This window comes from Priapulus caudatus, unplaced genomic scaffold (genome assembly GCF_000485595.1).
Source record: "Priapulus caudatus unplaced genomic scaffold, Priapulus_caudatus-5.0.1 Scaffold111, whole genome shotgun sequence".
NCBI classification, from domain to species: domain Eukaryota; kingdom Metazoa; phylum Priapulida; class Priapulimorpha; order Priapulimorphida; family Priapulidae; genus Priapulus; species Priapulus caudatus.
In genome coordinates, this window is record NW_014577172.1 from 136,899 (window position 1) to 156,599 (window position 19,701).

At 42.1% G+C, this 19,701-nt stretch overlaps 2 protein-coding genes across 2 annotated transcripts; one reads left to right on the top strand and one right to left on the bottom strand.

Moving 5' to 3' along the window:
• Window positions 1–130: 130 nt before the first annotated feature.
• Window positions 131–6,934, top strand: LOC106805376. The gene is made up of 6 exons (XM_014806939.1): window positions 131–328; window positions 883–1,040; window positions 1,344–1,562; window positions 2,686–2,784; window positions 3,015–3,215; window positions 3,545–6,934. Exons 1-6 carry the CDS (start codon window positions 196–198, stop codon window positions 6,566–6,568), a joined length of 3,834 nt encoding a protein of 1,277 aa, XP_014662425.1. The 5' UTR covers window positions 131–195; the 3' UTR covers window positions 6,569–6,934.
• An 83-nt stretch (window positions 6,935–7,017) lies between these two features.
• LOC106805377 (BRCA1-associated protein-like) lies at window positions 7,018–18,587 on the bottom strand. Its single transcript, XM_014806940.1, has 17 exons — window positions 18,418–18,587; window positions 18,042–18,239; window positions 15,991–16,158; window positions 15,476–15,692; window positions 14,894–15,004; window positions 14,376–14,565; window positions 13,943–14,008; window positions 13,592–13,674; window positions 12,828–12,903; window positions 11,351–11,418; window positions 11,048–11,192; window positions 10,687–10,725; window positions 10,457–10,546; window positions 10,175–10,288; window positions 9,642–9,692; window positions 9,316–9,411; window positions 7,018–8,903 (listed from the first exon to the last, which is right to left on the bottom strand). The coding sequence occupies exons 1-17, from the start codon at window positions 18,491–18,493 to the stop codon at window positions 8,724–8,726; spliced, it is 1,968 nt and encodes a 655-aa protein (XP_014662426.1). The 5' UTR covers window positions 18,494–18,587; the 3' UTR covers window positions 7,018–8,723.
• Window positions 18,588–19,701: the final 1,114 nt, after the last annotated feature.

The window sequence follows — 19,701 nt, forward strand, 5'->3', positions numbered from 1 at the left end:
ATATTGTTCGTATTCGCGATGGTAATGAGAGGATGTGCACATACGTGTCATATTTTTATAGATCACATGCCTATATTGTCACCAATACAATGACAGCAATAATTTATTATATTATGTTCTGCAATTCGCCACGGATCGCACCTTTACGATCACAATAACTAAACGCCGATGAAATCTGCATAGATCTTCAAACGCATGGGCAACAGACGGCGACGGGAGGCGAGACGTAATCAGAACGGATGCCCTATTCACGGAACATTTTTCGTTTCGCACGAGTATACCGACTACAGCGTCGTTCAATCGCTCTACTACGAAGGACACGAAATAGGTAAAATTGCGAAAAGAAAGCCGCCGCAGTTTGAAGCAGTTGAAATTTTATATTCTATTTACCGTATCGTAACCGCTTTGATGTTACACAATATCCCCAGTGAGATGTGATCAATTATCATTAGGACATGCAGCATTCCAGCTTATATAATTATCAGATATAGCATGACACTATGATCTAGTAGCGATACATCTAGAGCGTAATGCGCTATCCCGTCATCACTGGACACTGACTCGGAATCTTTAATCGTGGTCTGTCGCTGGTGGCCACACCCACAACCATTCTCTGATCAGTAGTGATGGGGCACGGGTACGACCGTTTTCGGGATACGGAATTAGATTATTTTAATTAAATAGGAACCGAGAAATATCAGAATACATTTCGGAATTGAAACAAACCAGGACGCGGGTAAGCCCCTGTATTGCGATTTCACATTACTATAGGAACAGGTAAATGACATTAGTCCTGACCTCGCGCCCTGACAAGGCGCGCTAGGAGACAAAGGAGAGGGACGCGTTCAAGTATTGAAGTCAGTTATTAATCTCATCATACAGGAGCGCATTCCATTACGAAGCGGATACCGTCGACGTTTTGGGGCCGAGCCTCCGCCAGGGAATGGTCAGACGAGCTTGCTGACCAGCGAGTGATCATAGGAAACCTCGGACTAGTCTACAATGCCGACGTCGTTGGTGTTCGCGCGCCGTATCTACAGGTAACGTGCCGGCGATAGCGTTAATTAGCAGTTACCTGGTCAGCTAGAACTCATGCTCGTGCTACGGCTGCGCATTCCGAACCGCGCGCAGGGATAGGATTGTTACTCTAATAGTTAGAAGGCATTTAGTTAAATAGCTCCCGTTTGATTTGCAACGTGCGGCTGCCACTGAGAAAAATACCACTATACGCATACATAGGATGCGAAAGTATGTACCAACCCGTATTAAAGTAATTGCGCTACCCAGCGCACGGCCAACATGCGTTGATTTCTATAGATATTTACTCGAAATTGTGCGCATAGGTCGGAGGTGAGCCACAGTTTGAGATGATGGCCGCGAACAGGTTTATGTACGACGCATCGATGACGACGCTTCAAATGGACCCTCCCTTGTGGCCTTACACGCTCGACCACGGCACTGCACACAAATGCCTCATACCGCCATGTCCGCTTGCATCGTACTCGGGACTCTGGGAAGTTCCTATAATCAGTCTCTACGATAATGGACGGCTATGCAATCAGGTGGGAGCAGTCACATCCACGCGTTGCTACGCACACGTTCACACGCTCTCACCGTGTTATGTTACAACGTGTCGCGTTATGCCGTAGGTTTAAGGCGGCTATTACCCAGCCGCAAAATCAACTTGATGACGCCACAATAAAGCACCTTCGGATTAGCAGCACTCAGATAATTAATTATTGCCGGAGCGTTTTGAGCAGAAATTTTATAGCTAGCTAAATAGCTAGATAGAATATTATAGATTGAGACGCGTACCGTCGTACACATAACGTCGTATATCCCATAACCAATAAATAACCTGGTTAATATTTATATTATTATGCTGCTGTGGGGCACTATGCTCTCAAGTGTCTGCCTGAGGAAGGAATAGGCCGCAGCGGTAGCGACGGCACTATTCCTCCCCAAACATCAACACTATGAGAGCATATTGCCCCCAAACAGCAGGCATTAATGTTTTTAGGTGCCATCACATGACTAGCAATCTACTTTTCGATGCGGGTATACCTTCTCTATACCCGCTAATTCGCCGGTGCATTCGATGTAACAAAACGTCGGACACAAACAAACCGCCGTTCGAAATTACTCTGCGTTGGCGCCCAGACGCAGGCAGATTCGTGACGTAACAAACAACAATGTGATATAATACAATGCGGTCGCGCAAGCGATTAAGTGCCCGCTCAGGGCGCGGCCTATCGACTTCATATGCCTGCTGCGTTATCCAATGAATTGCAGCAGTCATCACCGTCATGCCACTAATATATGATAACCTAAAATAAAATTATTATTTAAGATATAACTATATTCATTTTTGATTATCTATAACGCATTGTATTTGTTTTTGATATTATGCATCTCTATTTCAAATGTCTGCTGACCTGATTGAAGAGATGTAATCTCGAAAGCTTGTGTCAATTAAACTTTAAACACCCTTATTCATATACTTGACTTTGTTCATATATATATATATATATATATATATAATAATAATAATATATAAATATTAAAGATATTATTGCCCTACATATCAATATTAAAGATAATTAGTTATAGGCGACTCTCATCTCCCATGCTATTACAGTAAAGAGAGTATATGCGATGCGTTAACGTGTCCCTGTTTTGGTTTAGCTCGACCAATGCTCATCGCCACAGAATAGAGACGATGCTTTAAAGCTATTAACTTCCAACTTCGACCGACATTACAACACGAATAAAGCACCCATGCAGGTATAGCCACGCGATTCTGATACAACCAACCTTATAACGATTGGAATCATTCTAGATCTCAAATAACGTGTAATAAATAAACGTAGTAAACAGAAGTGACTGTAAGATTAATATTTTCTGTGTCAGTCACTAATAGTATATTAGGCATGACATGGAGTCCTCGTGTTCCGTACATATGTGGATTAATCGTTAAGTTAATTATTAATGGTTAATATGGCTATTGTTTCTAGATTATACTACGTCCACGTTGGTTCTATAAAAACCACTACAACTTGGAAGCTCTTCAAATGTTCATCGAGGACATGTTGACCAACAAGCCGGACGTGTATTTCGTCACAATTCGACAGGCTCTCGAATGGATAAAAGATCCGACGCCTGTTTCCCAGCTCAGCGGATTCAAGCCGTGGCAATGCACGTCACCCACTTATAAGGTAGTTGATCAATCCATAAATTACGTCGCCGTGTGGACGTCTGCATCGGCGTTGCTTTACGACTGTTGATTTGAATTTTCCGCTGACAAAAAATACATTCATTACACTCATTATAATATGCTCTGCGTTCCGCACAATCGAACAGTGAAGGATGCACTGTGTTATGAAAAGCGACTAGGGCCATATTTTGTCGGAGCTGGGCTTCTACTGGGCGTTCCATTCGTGCCAGTGCTGTATGTTATACATTCCGTGTTTCTTTCTTCTACCAAATGATGTGAAATTCGTCGACTACTTTACATAGCTTGTCTGATATACCTTCTCGTTCACAGATACCTCCCTGCAAATTTGCTCTAACCTGTGGATACCAGAATGTGACTACTTGGCCGAACAGTCCAGCGCACAAGGGCGAGAGATATATATCAACGTGTGCTGATACTTGCCCAGAAGTTTATCCGTTCGTTGGTAATCCAGAGGGCGCTCTAGGCGTGCCCTACTCGTACACGCGGCCAGAGTTTGGCAAGAGAGTAGCGAATAAGATGTCTGACAGGTTGTCATGCCAACAACGCGAATTGTCATTCACTGCCAAATCCGCCGGACGCCGCAGACGTGGCAAACAGGGTCAAGGTCAAGACGTAAGATCGACCGACACAGATCTGCCACAGTGTCAACCGGAGACAACTCCATCAGCTCCAAAATATCCAGGAGGGAACTCCGGTAGAAAAACAAATGGTCGCAAAACGCCCGATCAACGCGGCAATACGACGCCACGTCCGAATAACACGAATGGTCAATCTGGTGGAGCAAAAACAGACCAAAAACCGACCTCAGGTGGATCGGAAGGTCAAGCTAATGGTGACCAGTCAAACCAAACGGATCCGGGAACCTCGGATCGTGTACAGGGACCAGATGACCAAGGGGATTCATCTACGGGTGATGCAGGACGGACAGGCAGCACTGATAGCAATGAGCAAGGTCGTGATAGCAGTTGGGTTTCTTTGGATCCGGGTAATATTCCTTTCGGTCCGGGAAGTATTCAAGATCAGAATCCGGACCGACGTTTCATGCTCGTAACAAACGTACAACCAGCTGCTAATATAACAAACAATACTAGCAGTGGACAGATTGATCCTGGCAATGATAGACAAGGAGACCGTGGTATTACTACCACATATACCGACGGCCAGGATAGAGAAAGTAACGGCAATTTAAATGGATTAACTAATCGAGGTTCAAATGGAGATAACAGTCAAAATGGGCGTATCTCAGTTGATCCAGAACAGAGCAACCCTGACCAGTATGCTCGCAATAGCAACTTGGTTTCACCGGATGAAGGGAGTATTCCTACTGGACCAGGATACGCCCTGGACCAGACTCCAGATATACTTTTCATACACGATAGAGATATGTTATCCAGTGTGCGTCCAACAGCCAATTCAATCGAACGAGGACAACGTGGGCAAAACGACCCCAATGCTAATAGATTCGTCGAGCAAGTGCGTGATGGGCAGGGCAATGGTGCTTCCCTTACCGCTGCCAATCAAGAGCAAACCTTTAACCAACAACGACGTAGAAGACCCGATAATTCGAGGAGTGTGCCGAGGCAGCGTAACGTCGATAACACATTAGAGGAAAGCAACCCTGTCAAGGAAACGCTAACGGAAGCAGATGTAAGAGATACATCTCCACCCGGTGCCCCAGAGATGCTGAACGATAAGATTTTCGCAGATAGAATTTCCATGCTGTCGAGCATTCGCAATACTCAGAGGAACTCTCCATTCTTAGCAAGCAGCAGGCGAGCAAGCAACCGAAATATACGACCACTAAATCAAAATTCGTCAAGCAATGGTGACGGGGTGGTCATTAGTGAGAGTTCATCAAGACGACCTGACTCAAGCGATATCAATAGCAGTAAAGATAACTCACCACGAAACCGAGTATCGACTAGAGATAACATTACAGGCAACAGACAAGACTCCTCCGGAACAGAAATGCAAGATTCACAAACAGACGACAGTGTTGAAAATAAAGATTCCGCAGGAAAAGTTGGCAGAGCAAGACCATCGCCTGTTGCCGGTAGCAAAGACGTTAACGAAAACATCAGGCACGCAGAAATTGGAGATTCAGTACGTTTAGTTTTCTTAGCGGAAGCCGGAGATTCCATCGAACAACACCAGATGGCGTCCGCTTCTGCTGCGGATAACGAAGGAATGAGAGATCCATTCTCCGATACAACAAGCAGCCTCAGTAGCAACCAGCAGCTTATTAGTAACCATAGAAACCTACAGGCACGGAGAAGGACACTCGAGAACAGACGCAAGTCGATTATAAGACGCAGAGGAGAAACAAGGAAAGCTGGCAGGGATACAAAGAACAACGAGGGCAACGCTGCCTCTGATATATCCACCGCAGATTCCACTGATAGCGGAGTTACTGTCGGTTGGCGACAGATAGCGAGTGAGGTGCCACGACCTGACACCGACCGCCAACAAGCAGACAACATCAGGGAGAGTGCAGCCGACAACATCCGGGATAGTGCAGCCGACAACATCCGGGATAGTGCAGCCGACAACATCCGGGATAGTGCAGCCGACAACATCCGGGATAGTGCAGCCGACAACATCCGAGATAGTGCAGCCGAGCGAAAACTCTTCCGTGCCAATATAGAAAGGGTCGCTTCAAACAAAGACCAAGCATCGACTGATCAACAACCTGCTACCGCCACAGTAACACCTACTATTGACGAAGGTGTCAATGCGGGGACAGTCGACTATCCGTACAGCCCAGAGCAAGAGACACGTGACAGTCAGACGCCAGCGACGCGGAAACAAGTGAGCAACGGCAGACCATTCGTCATGGGAAAAATCCGAATGCTGAGCGAGGAGCAGATGCAGCAGATGCTTGCAGCACATGACTCGTTGCTAGGCAACGGAGCAGCGGATGGTACTGCAGCTGAGCGCGAAGAAGCGGTTACAGTGCGATCTGCGCGTCTCCGTACGGCGTCTATACAAAATAGAATTACCGACAAGAACACGTCGTCCACACGAACACATCGCATGCCATCCTCGTCGAATGACAGCACGACTCTGACTGCTAGAACAGGGCTGAATATCGTACCGAACCAAAGCGTCTCCCGCAAATCCACACGTCGGATAATCGACACCATGTCACGTGACGTCAGCGCACCAATAGTGAATCTAGAAGCTGTAAACGTGGGTTTTACGCTGGCGGAGAGCGGTGGGTACGCTAATAGAAGGGGTTCGTCTGATGTACAAGCTCCGCTAGTACACTGGGAAGCTAGTATCTTGAACGGAGAAGACGGAGAAGCTTCAAGGTCAGATCGCCAGGTCAAGTAACAAGGTCAATTTGTTGCGGGAAGAAGGAACCGTTGATGTTCAGCGTGGTAGTGCTGCAGTAACAGAAACAGCAAGTGTTTAGGGGACGCTTGTGAGGAATGCATGCGGCATCAACGATGTAAATACAGGCACAGAACTCAAGGATTCATCCGATTCAGATTCAGTTTGGCAATCGCAAATGTCTGTACATAAAATCGGTTCATATATTTTCATCGCCATGTAAACGTTATATACATATATACTAATAAGATGGTAATGTAAGAATGATAATTTATCATAATAGGGGTATGTTTCACATCGCTTACTATTATATTCACCAATATTATAATTAAGCATTAAATATTCGTATATATTATGAAGCATTTATGCATCCTCTTTACTTTTTTTTTATTTAATGGCGTATGGATTCACAACGGCTAAAATAGAACGTTACAACAAATAACGTTTACATAATATTTATTATAGCTTTATTTACACAGCCTGCCACAATTTACATGTGCAACTTCGCAAAATATCGATACAACTACACGGCGAAAATATCCAAAATCATCAAAGCGCGCATTTAAAATTAGAGCCTACATGACGTGCGTGTCTTTTTTTGATCAGCATTGCGATGGCGTTTGCTACCGTTATCATGCTCGGTATATAGCAGATGCCGCTGCTGGTAACAAGAACAAGCATGGAAGCAGAAGATATACCGTTAACATGAATTCTCTTACCAACCTTACTTAATTTTCATCACGTAACGTGAGGCTTCAACAATGTTATCAACAATAATCAGATTAAACTGTGATTTCCTAATAAATCACCATGGTTGGACCTTTACGTCATTTAAATCGAGTCACACACTCACCCATTGTAACGTCGGTATACGAAATAACCCGTGTTACCCAATTTTTTTGAGCGGTTTACTAATTGGCTGGCTGCTACTGACATTGACATAACACACATTAAATACACTGTAACCAGTGAGTTGTTCTTTAACGAACAACTAAACCTTGTGTTTAGACAGCACACGTGTCTAGTACGCGATTTCATTAACTATATTGTATATAATTGAGCGACATTATACACATATTAGGCATGGAGTACCGTAATGAAGTTTACATCTCCAATTATCTATATGACACTGTATGACTTATTGGTTTTGACAAACCTTTACAGTTTTAAGCCGCAACGAGACATCTCCAAGTGTAACAATTCTCCCATCACAGAGGGAATAACATCACTTCATACATTCCAGGGTACTCCCTAGCAATTTCTGAAGGCATGCCGGGCAATAGAGCAATATATCCCTCATTGCTAATCAGAGTCAATCACGGGTATTGCAAGCGCCCCCCCCCAAAAAAAACCCAGATAAACTCAGTCAATTTAGAGACATATATATCAAGCCATGAAAACACAACATGATTGTGTGTGTGATTGTCATGATCAAAAGTAAACGCAGCTGAAAATTAAGGCACGTCAATTAGAAAATTAAGGCATGTCGTAGGATGTATGGGATGTGTCACAAATTAGCTTTAGCTGTGAAGGCATGCCGGAACCGACCTGCGTTAAAGGCCTGGGAAGAACCCTGCGTTCTCCACCAACTGTTCTCCACCACCAGATAGCAAAGCCTCTGCTTCTACTAGCTTAGACTAGAGGAGTCACGTCTCTTTTCACTTTTAATTTACGATTGAGTTACATAGAGGAGTTACTGATGGGTAACCTACGAGAATAAATACACTAGCAACGTCTTGTAATAAATCCCATAAAAGCGCATTTCACAACCTCGCCGTGTTTTCCTGTTCACGCGCGGAATACTTGCATTGTCCCAGACAGACAGTGCAGCACCAACAGTCCAGACATTGCAGCACCAACAGTCCAGACATTGCAGCACCAACAGTCCAGACATTGCAGCACCAACACGACAGCAACACGTCTGCCTCCCATCATCACTAAAACATCCGGGATATGCAACGTCATAATTTCAGGATTCATTTTCCAGAACGGGACGCACCCTTGCGTGCGACGTCACACCGCACCATTACTAACATTACATTACTCACAGCAACGTACCAGCAACCCACTCTGTCCAGGGAATCCGTCACAGGCAACCATCGACATAATATATATATACAAAAACGAGCTCACCCGAGGAGAACTTGACGCCCGGCTATTTTTTCCGTCGCCCGCGGCGACTGCTTCCCTGCGAGGGAGAGGGAGCGGCGGCGCCGACGGTTACATGACCGTCCTCGATGTCGTGCCGAGCATCTTCCGGCACCTGCTTGATCTTATCCTGAGCCTCCAGATAGAACATCACATCCCTCAGCTGCTCCTTCAGATCCGCGATCTCCTACAGACGTATCGTTAGCATCGTTAGTCATCGTTAGCGAGCCTAATCATCGTTAGCAAGCCTAATTATCGCTAGTGACCTCAGAGATGGATATTTGGGTGAAAAGGATAGTGGCAAGCATAATGATTCAAAGAGAATTTAGTCAGGAATTACTTCATTAATAATAGCAGTAAAATAATAATGGTGTTTTTAATAATCATAATAATGATAATGGTAGTTTTTTTTTTATATTGATAGCTATTATTACTCAACATGATTACAGTTACTAAATGCAAAGAAAAATGTTTATTACCAGACAGAAAATGTGAATCCGTGTGCAAATGTAACACATAGCCTCAAAATGTTTTTTGATGTCTAGTTTAATTTTAAATTTTTACGCAGATCACAACTTCATATGCTTCATTTGACTTACAGTATCTCTTTCCAGTGACATGCTTCTCATCTGGTAATCCAGCCGCGTGACCTTATCCTGCCACTGCTGCTGGTTCTCCCTCAAAAACTTGTTCATCTACGCAATACATAATGTAATAGAATTCTCCAGTAAGTACGAGTAACTGCAGTAAGATAGTTTTCATGTTTTTGACTACAGCTATTGACATGCATTGAGTATTGCTACCCCCTATAACAGCTGAAATCCAAAACATACATAACGTGATCCATAACTATAATTCTCTCACTGAATAATAAAAGATGAAACCAAGAACTAACAAATACCAATAGAAGATTCTAAAGACATACCTCCTTTTCCTCTTGAAGCTCAGCCATAACTTTATTAAATTTTGTCAGCAACTGCAGATAAATATACACAAGCATACTGGTTACAATTAAATTACTGTTCACTTTTTTTAATTACAGATGTATATGATTTTTATTCATTTACAAACCACTAGGATACGGTATGAGTAATCTAGGTCTTTCTCATTGAAAATATATCACATATCTGTTAGGTTTACTAGGATGGAAATAATTCAAATCGAAATTTGAAACAAATATGATTAGTTTTCATAAAAAATCAAGTTTGATTATTTGGACCAGAATATTATTCCACAGTACTGGTCCCAAACAATACTACTTGCTTATTCGATGAAAAAATTGCAGCTTCTATTCAGTGACGTGTGTTGAATGTAACCACGAGATATTGTTACTAGGAAATTATAGCACGTTACACAATGTTAACGTTAATCTGATATATAGCAGCAAGGACAAAAGCCATGTCACAGACTTCCCACATCAAGGGCCATTGCAAGGTCACTGAACTACCCTTCACTCACGTTCGTGTTCTTCTTGTCCAAGCCTTGCTTTTCCTTGCTCAGTGTGTTCACACGCTGCTGAAGCTTCTCACATTCTTCCACCACCGACTTCGCTCGACTCTCCAGCTCAGCAATCTGCATGCAGCACAGACGGTCAATGATCGACGTGAAATACTCTGTTCGATACGACACAAGCATCTTAAATCTGACGCATACATATCCCCGATACACGCAGGCCATGAAACGCAACCCATCACGTAGATATGAAACAAGAATGTTGATGAATTTCGATGATCGACTTACCCTATCATAGGCATCCCTCTCAATCAAACTCATCTTGTCCTCAAAGTAAAGCCTCTGAGATTCTAGTTGACTTGTGAGAAGATACGTGTACTGGAAAACAATGAGTAACACTGATAGAAATCACTACTAAACTCGACAAAAGAAATCGCTGCAGTTTCACTCAAGCATGGGGTAAATATCTGACTTCTGCCTTTGGATATTGTGGTTATGTTAAGTATGGATACTCTTACCTCTAAGGTAATAGAGTCTAGCTTCTCATCCTGTAGATCCTGGAATGAACAGCATATATGTGCGAGGTGAACATGTGTGTTTTTCGGGTTAGTTAACACTCATTTGCAACGTAGACATTTATCAAAGTGCAACTTTGAGGGACGTACAGTAAGAAGACCTAGAATTACTAAAGGAAGTTTATATAATTTAATGAAAGTTTTATAAAGAACACTTCTAGGGAGACAAAGCGGCACATTTGCGCATACACCTTTCTCTCATTCTGGAAATCAGATTCAATTCACGTGAAGCTGAAAACAACGTTCCCACACTGTTGCGCACACTCGGCGATGGAGGACACTCTGACATTGCACAGGCACTCACACTCTCTCCACGCGCCTCGTACTGCACAAGCTTGCCGTCGGTCTTGTTCTGCAGAAGCCGGTGAACATAGTTGTCACCTACGTAGTCCCACACCCTGTTAGCCCCCAGCTGCATGGAGTAGGTGTGCTGCGTCTCTCCGAAATGCCTGCAACGACGGTCACAGTCGTTATCAGTTAGAGCTGCTGTTCATCCGTAAACCGCGCAAATTCTCACGCATCTCCTCGCCGATGCTTCGTGTTATTTAGTAACTTGTGTCGTGAACTAATTGGCTTGTGTATTAGGAAATATTATGGATAGCAGTACCTGAAAGCGTGTGCTTGGGCATATCTCCCACAACCAACGTGGCCACATATGAGACATAACCACAAATCCTGAAATAAGTTAATACGAGCAATTATTCTACATTCGTGACATGACAAATCAAACACAATATATCATAAACTAAACAAGCAGAGTATATATATATGCATGCGTATCAGGGGTGAGAAATGAAAGATCTGCAAGCATTCACGCCTGACACGTACACATACTACCAGGAGTAAATAATCTCACAAAAATCTCTTTGGGGATTATTTACTCCTTATACTATGCAAAATCAGACCAATACATTTGTTCATAAATAAAAGAAAACAATTACATTTTTATTAATAAAGTTAGAGGTCAGATTACTCATATTAAGTGAGGATAACATTGGGGTGCCATTAGTCTATCATATACAATGCCTAACACACAAGGACAAGATTAATTGGGTAAGCATCAGGCTCTACATGAATCTAGCAAACGCTTTAGCTACAATAATCATGACACAGTAACAACCTGGAAGGAAGAATTAAACGAAATTGTTGGCACCATCTTAAGCATTAAAATAATCAGAATATTTGCCCACAGTTAGCATTGGTACATGATAGCATAAATGCTTCCACACGTACGGTAACAAGCGCATGTGACTAGGCATGCCAACAGACAATTATCCAACCGACAGTCACATAACAAACAAGACACCATGCACAATAACAGGGAGTGAACATCACCTTAAATAGATAGCCCAGTGCTATAACTTTAGTGGATATTAATGGAACCAGCTCTTAGTGGAACTGTGCCTACAGCATTATCTGTGATGTGTCATTGTATGTACGATGAACGTAAGGCTGAAGTGACACAGATCAGATGGACACAACTTTCATACTATCTAAAGAACAGATGCTGTACAAGTTGGGTAGGCAGTGCATCATGCAGCTGTATAAACAGTTAACCATTAACGAGGCTTCCAATGTCTCCATGTACCTCACAGACCAGAGGTGATGTTTGAGGATGAGAAACCCACTTGCCCCCTCGTAACCCCACGCTTGTAGGATTAGCATTATGGCCAAGACCACAACAACATCTAGCAATTATTAATCAAACCAGCCAGCACTTTATTCACTGCTTACTAGCTCGTTACAGCCGTGACATGGTAAGCATGTAATTGCTTGCAGGCTGTGTAGCATGTGCATCACTGCATTGGAATATAGACATACGGGACGAACTCAGGTATAAAACCGGCAAAGTATATTCATACTATAGGAAGCCAAACTGACAAGTAGTCAATGTCCTTACCAACCAGTTGCATGGCACTGAGCCAATCTCCACCACAAAAGGAAACAGGAAAATGTTACTTTTTAGGATGTTTTTACGATTTGGATTTTCAACACTGATCAGATGTGACAAAAAGTACACGCGATAGTGCAACGTACAGACTACTGATATGTAGTTTATGCCAAGGCTTCACACACATTCTTACCTCCTTGTGTCCACACTGAAAGCAGTTGTTGTCAGCCACCTGTTCCGGAGTTTGTGTATAGCGGCATACAGGACAGCTAAACAAAAATTAGGTATGTTACAATAGGTTGTTGATCCACTTGCTAATACCCACAACCTAGTACAGTGGCACCACCTACCAGCTTCAATTTTAATATACTTCTTTTTAAAGGCTCACAATGCACATCCAAACGCTAATTTCTCCAGCACTAGACTAGCAAATACTTCGTGGCATGCATAATCACACTACCTTATGACAAAATAAACTCTAGTTCCTCCCATTTCACTGCGCGTTGTCTTATAAAAGGTATTTGAAAATACCTCCAATGTTGTTCAAATTCTCCGATGTTGTTGACAGTTTCCCCAATCCCCAAGCAACCGTGCAGCGGTACAGCGGTACGGGTGTAGCAAAGATAAAAACATGTGACGTCTCGTCACCACTTCGAGGCTATATTGTTTGGCAAACAGTCGGCGTTTGCGCCAGAATGCCAGTTTTCTCACTTCTTTCTTGTGGGTTTTAAGCAAACGCGCATTGAAATGAGAGCAACTAGTTTATTTTGTCATAAGGTAGTGTGATTATGCATGACACGAAGTATTTGCGAGTCGAGTACTGGAGAAATTAGCGTTTGGATGCGCATTGTGCGGCTTTAACTAACACAGCATATTTGATATTGTTAGAGCATTTATGAGCTCATAACTATGATACGTCATAGAAAAGAGTTAGAATAACTGCTAAGAATAACTTACGTTGAGTCAGACCATTTGAATAGGCAACCATCGTGAAAAGAATGGTTGCAAAGAATCGTTAGGATTCCGTTCACAGATTCATCCTATAAAAATAAGTAAATAATAACATTGTAAATTGCAATGCACAGCAATGAGGCATCAAGAAACTGAGAAATATAAGGAATTCTTTCAATCAGATCTATAACTTGAGATTTTCATTCCTTGAGATACAGCCATCTTTTAATTTGCCACTCATCACCCATCCGGTGTATTATAAGTATATATATAATAATTATATTTAATTATATTAATTAATATAATAATATTATAAGTATATATTACATATAATAATCAAGAGTAAATAATATTCACCATTCTCTCCAGACACACGGGACATGTTGGTAGCTCAGTGAGTCCAGGCTCTAGCACGTTTGCATCCTAGAGAAAGATACAAGACCTACATGCCAATAGTAGTCATTGTGGCGCCATCTCTAGTCAACAATTATAAACTTACAGACAATAGCAGACTGATAGGATGGTTACATACTGTAGAGACTCATCTTAAGGTGTTTAAACAAGTACCATGACAAAACACAGCTATTGCCTACGATATAAAACGATGGTTGCTTGTCAACATTAAAATCAACACGTAAAATAACGCGATCGCAACCTCGAGTTACAACTAAACAAATAATTTATGTTCGGCCCGCGAAACATTGTAATGCACTACAAGAGATGACACTGCTGACGATGAGAAAGTAGTCGAGCCCTGGTTCACATCATGGAAGTAAGGATCGAAACGCACCTGAGAACTCTGGATCTCCACCTTAGAGACGTAGACTAGATGACATCGATCTGGCTCGAGCGAGTTGAACGGAATTCCAGAGAACGTCTTGTAGAACTCATCGGCGTGACTCTGGTGATGAAACTTCACTAGAACCATGTATTCGTTGGGCGTCTGGTTGCGGATTATCCTGATGTACTGAATGTTTGGCCTGTCGGGAAGAAATCGAATTGAAACCATGAATGTCGAAATTTTATTCATGTAACCCAGCAACGGTTTGCTTTTTACGTGCAACATAATTACTAACCTAAAATGATGTACATTCTTACAATGACCACGACCTTACAGATACACAATATTATTTACAGTTATTCAAAAGCTCTCTATTACCTTCACATTACTTGTACCTTGCTTCCTAGGCTCTATTCATGTTCTCAATGTAATTCTATCACTAAAACTCATTTGAATTAAGCTAAAAATTACGCAGGAATGCTGTTCGAACATTCCATGTTCTATTTTATGTTGCCCCCCCCCCCTACCTGACAGGGGCCGTGAATTGTAGGATGTCGTGGGCAGACAGGAACGCTGGCACGGCGAGCATACACACCATCTCACTTCGAGCAACCTCATCTTTCAGCGAAATCAGCTGACTGAAACACGCACGATATTAAAGAGCTTGTATTTCAACATAAGACCGTAATAATAAATACGACATATACGTTTCTGCTGCCGAAACGCGTACACAATTGTAACTCAGCGCCCATCATTGATCCTTACTGTTATAGAGTAGCAATGAGCCTAAATTAGTAGATTGATTTTATCTGCCAGCATATTACGAATGTATCTATCTTGCAGGTAGTGTCGTTTTAAGCAGGATACACTGATCACTGACCCCCCCACCCCACGAAAACAAATTGCCACTTCTTGTTACATTACAACTGCAATCAATGTTTCGGTCCAAAAAACTAGAATTTCTTGATACCGTAGAACATGCAAGGTGAATTTCATAGAAGAGGCTTTCAATCATACTTGTGTTACTAGCATGTACTTATTTATGTATGCCCTACGTTTTCTCACGTTTAACATACTTTTCTCGTGTTTTCTGGCTCCACTTGACTTACTTTTCCTTAAACAGATGTAGGATTCCCTTTGTCACCTCGACTGCTGGGTTACCACTGTAGAAGGGGATCTTTGCCGGCAGCAAGCGAGCGGTCGGACTGTCGCTGCCGTGCCGTGACTTTCCGCTGCTGGGTCGTGACGAATGTGTGGTCTCTTCCGACGAAGCTCGTGACAATTCCGACGACATCAGCTGCTCACACGACTGCTTCCTCTGCGGCCCTGCGTGCACGCAACACTGCGCATTAACGAGCGCAATCTATGGACTAACGAGTAACGTTCAAGGAACCACTGCATGTAGCAGACATAATATATGAAATTATGAACTACACATCACAAAAATCTTACACGTGAAATTCCATCCATCACTGAAATATTCCCACAGTATATTGTAACAAAGTGCCGAGTGCACTCAGGATTTAAACAAAATTTAGAACACATACACATACTTGGGTACGTCCCATTAGCTGATCAAAGATACGGGGAAAACAAAGGCTCTTCTATAGATTTTAACACATACTAAAATCGGGCACAGGTCCTCTGTTAACGACCTTCCATGCATCAAGGTTATCTGCTCCTGCAGCTACTTGTACATCGTCAGTGATGGAACCATGCTCAGAAATCTCCGTTGCATCTTCAAGCGGCGTGGCTATTGCAGCCGGGGCTCCATCACTGTCAGTAGCCACACCTGATCAATAAATTATCTTACCATGTTACGTGTGTGTGCTAAGACACTTTGTGTATGGTTACTGTTGATAATTGTGCACTGCTACGTTCGAGGGAAGTGCAGAAAAACGTTACCAAAGGTGCACAATTCATATTCTGATTTTAAGTATTATACTTGTGTGCAGGGCTCGAATTAAGCGACGAGAAGGGCAAGGCAATTTTTTCAGGGCATGTGAGAAATCGCCTTGAATTTTCTCTAAAATAGAAAGGCACCAAGGCAACTCTCAAAATTTGAGAAGGGCACCAAAGCACTTTTGTAAAATAAAGGAAAACTCATAACAAATTAGTACATCAACATCGTCTTGCTTTTAATGTACAAAACAATATGCCCCCATGTAAGCTTACACCGTAACACAGACCCCTGTACCCACCTCTGCTAATGGAAGTAATGGAAGAAATTTTACATGCCCGCTATCAGGAGCTAATAATTATCCGATGCCGTTATTATTCCCTTCTGCGACTATCGGTTTTTAGCTCATCATTGCAACTACAGCACGCACGCGCACGTGTTATGTTGATTCGACTAAAAACGAAACTAGGGCAGTAGATTAAAGGGCACCGACGGCAATTACACAAAAGGGCAAGGCAGGTGACTGCCGTCGGTCGGGTTGGATTTTCAGGGGCAGTACGGCGATTGATAGGGGCACCGACGACAATTGCCGTCGGTGCCGTCGGTTAATTCGAGCCCTGCTTGTGTGCTGCATTCTCACAATAAGCAGGCGTTTAGAAATAGTGTGGATTCTTCAATTGTTTTATCATCAGTTAACTAAATTTGAGCAAGCATAGCACCTAAATGACCTTCGAGTCCTTCGCCACCCCCGTGCTTCATCTGTCAAATCATGTATTGTGACCTGTCATATCTTCCGTTGTACACTTACACATATATATATACATATATATATACAGGCTTCTCCAAGAGATCTTATAGCCTGGCGGCCCGCCAGGCTATCGTCGAGCCCCGCCATCCTAAAATGCACCCGCCACTCTAAATATCATAGCCGCCATGCTGGTGTATAAACAAAAAAGTTCAAAAATTTTCCAGGGGGCATGCCCCTAGCACGCAAACCGCCTTCGGCGATTTGCAACTAGGACCGTAAAGGCAGCACCCCCATGCTATAATGAAAAAGCTTGGAGAACCCTGATATACATATATATATACACTGTATAGACCGACCTCCTTTATCCGGCCACGTCGGGACCTGCCCCCATCCGGATATGGGATTTGGCCGGATATGAGAGTTATGCTCAAACACAGCATTTCTATGCAGTTCAGTAGGGTTTATGCATGTGATAATGTATTTACTCGTTGCTATGATTATTTGTAACAAACTATCGTGTTTTATGGTTTATATGAAATGGAAATAAAATGAAATAAAACAGAAATTTTACTGGAGGCATAGCGGACACGAGCGGACAACACACACACACACACACGCGCGCGCACACACGCAAACACACGTACGGTTGGTACATCGCGCGAGTTTTGAGCGAGTTTTGAGCGAGATTTTTAGGTGGAAATGAATAAAAAACAAAGAACATACACTGCGAGATCATGGCCGGTTAATAGAGATTTCCGGATAACAGATGGCCGGATAAAGGAGGTCGGACTGTATGTCTTATGCACAAATAAGCATCTTTGAATCTTGAATCTTGAATCAAATGTGTAACGAATTTATTCACATTTTTACGACATGGCAAATATTACAAGATATGCTTCTGGTGCTCGCTGGTAAAGAACGATACTAGGGGGGTGGGGGGCGATTGCTTTCTGGGCAACTGACGAAAAATGACGATACAACAGTGTAGACGTTAGACACGTGGATGGGCCAAGTGAAATATTGTCACCTTCTTCATATACAGTTTCAATAGAGATTTCCTGCATGTCTCGTTTCCCACGTAGAGCCTTTAGTCGTTCTGCGGTCAGCTTTGTCTCGGATACGACATCAGCATATGTGAATGCTTGCAGATGTGGTTCAGAGGATTCTCCACTGGGTGATGTAGAGGAGACTGCACCCTCCGTTTGTGCCATCACATACTTTAATGCTGCAGAAAATACACAATATTGCAACGTCGCATGACTCACCAATAAAACGAGCTAAATGATACCGTGAATTGACATGAGATTGCGGGAGCCACATGCTTTGACATGACTTATAGTTATTGTATAGCCTAGTACAAGTTTAGTTACAACTGTCAACTGGCATCTGAACTGAATACAAACCTGTGTATGAATATGTGTCGGAAAGAGAATAATCGTCATCAATCTCAAACTTTAAAACGACCAATGATATGAGCATTCTTACGGATTAACGTTTGAATTAATATGTACACATTCCCAAAATTAGTAGCAAAGAAATGAGATTCCGACAACATTAGCGTGTACTTCCATGTTTACGCAGGGTGTCGCCATCTAGTGTTGAAAACTGATATACATAACCATAGATATCAGGAGCTAATAATGACAAATTAGCTCGTGATAGATATCTATATACTAATCTATATACACTGTACTAGATATCAGGAGTAGATAATAGGTTAATTAGAGGTTATAGGTTTAGATAATCAGTTCCCTATTATCTAATCCTGTAGATATCTATGTACATGACAATATTTTTGTTTTTCTTTATCTTTTATTATACTTACCATTTTTTATTTTTTTATTTTTTATTTTTTATTTATTTATTTAGGCAATTATCCATCATATACAATACATTGCATACTTTTACAATAAAATTTGAATTCATAAAATTGGATAATTACCAAGGATATATACACAAAAAGCATGACTAGCACACTTATTTACATTGTGGTCCTTGTTTTGGCTATGCCTTAATTGAATCTAACAATTGTACTACTATCAGAACAAACTATTGAAATATACAGATTTGTAGTTTTAATCGGTCATACAATGGTACATTTTACAAGACGATACAAACTTTTCTGATGCCTAATTTCAACGAATTCTTTTAGTGAAAAACATACTCCTCTGCCTCTATATGATTCTACTTTTCCATCAGACATTTCTTAATAACACTATACTTAAAACTAGAATAACAGAATTTGTCCTAACTTGCTGTGGTAGAGAGTTCAAAGCTTCAATTGCAGTATAAGTAAAGAGAGTTTTTCCCATGCTTCCCACCCTCGTTTAAAAATAGACATCTCACCTTCCCTTGTATTGAAACTATGGACTTCTTACGTTAACATGAAACTTCTGTCATATACTATGGCCGAGATTATGTAATATTTTAAAAACCCTATTGACCTTCAGTTGCATTACCTAACTCTACAGGTACCCATTTACAGCCTTGAACTCTCTAGCACCTATGTGTGCTCTAGAACCTAGTTGAGAACACATCTAATAGCTTTATTTTTGACACACTTGCAGCTTAGCCCTTGTGCGCTTTGTGAGACTGCTGTAACATATGCTGCTTGCATAGTCGAAGTGACATTGAATTGGGCAGAAACTAGTAATCTTTTACATGCCGTGTTTAAATACTTAGGCTTT

Excerpts from the sequence above, each read along its gene's own strand:
- LOC106805376 (XM_014806939.1), top strand. The coding sequence starts at position 196 with ATGGGCAACAGACGGCGACGGGAGGCGAGACGTAATCAGAACGGATGC. Across the intron at positions 1,041-1,343 it reads TTCGCGCGCCGTATCTACAG|GTCGGAGGTGAGCCACAGTT; the intron begins GTAACGTGCCGG and ends TTGTGCGCATAG. Across the intron at positions 1,563-2,685 it reads ATGGACGGCTATGCAATCAG|CTCGACCAATGCTCATCGCC; the intron begins GTGGGAGCAGTC and ends GTTTTGGTTTAG.
- LOC106805377 (XM_014806940.1), bottom strand. The coding sequence starts at position 18,493 with ATGCTCATATCATTGGTCGTTTTAAAGTTTGAGATTGATGACGATTAT. Across the intron at positions 15,005-15,475 it reads CTACATCTGTTTAAGGAAAA|TCAGCTGATTTCGCTGAAAG; the intron begins GTAAGTCAAGTG and ends TGCGTGTTTCAG. Across the intron at positions 9,412-9,641 it reads AGCTTCAAGAGGAAAAGGAG|ATGAACAAGTTTTTGAGGGA; the intron begins GTATGTCTTTAG and ends TGTATTGCGTAG.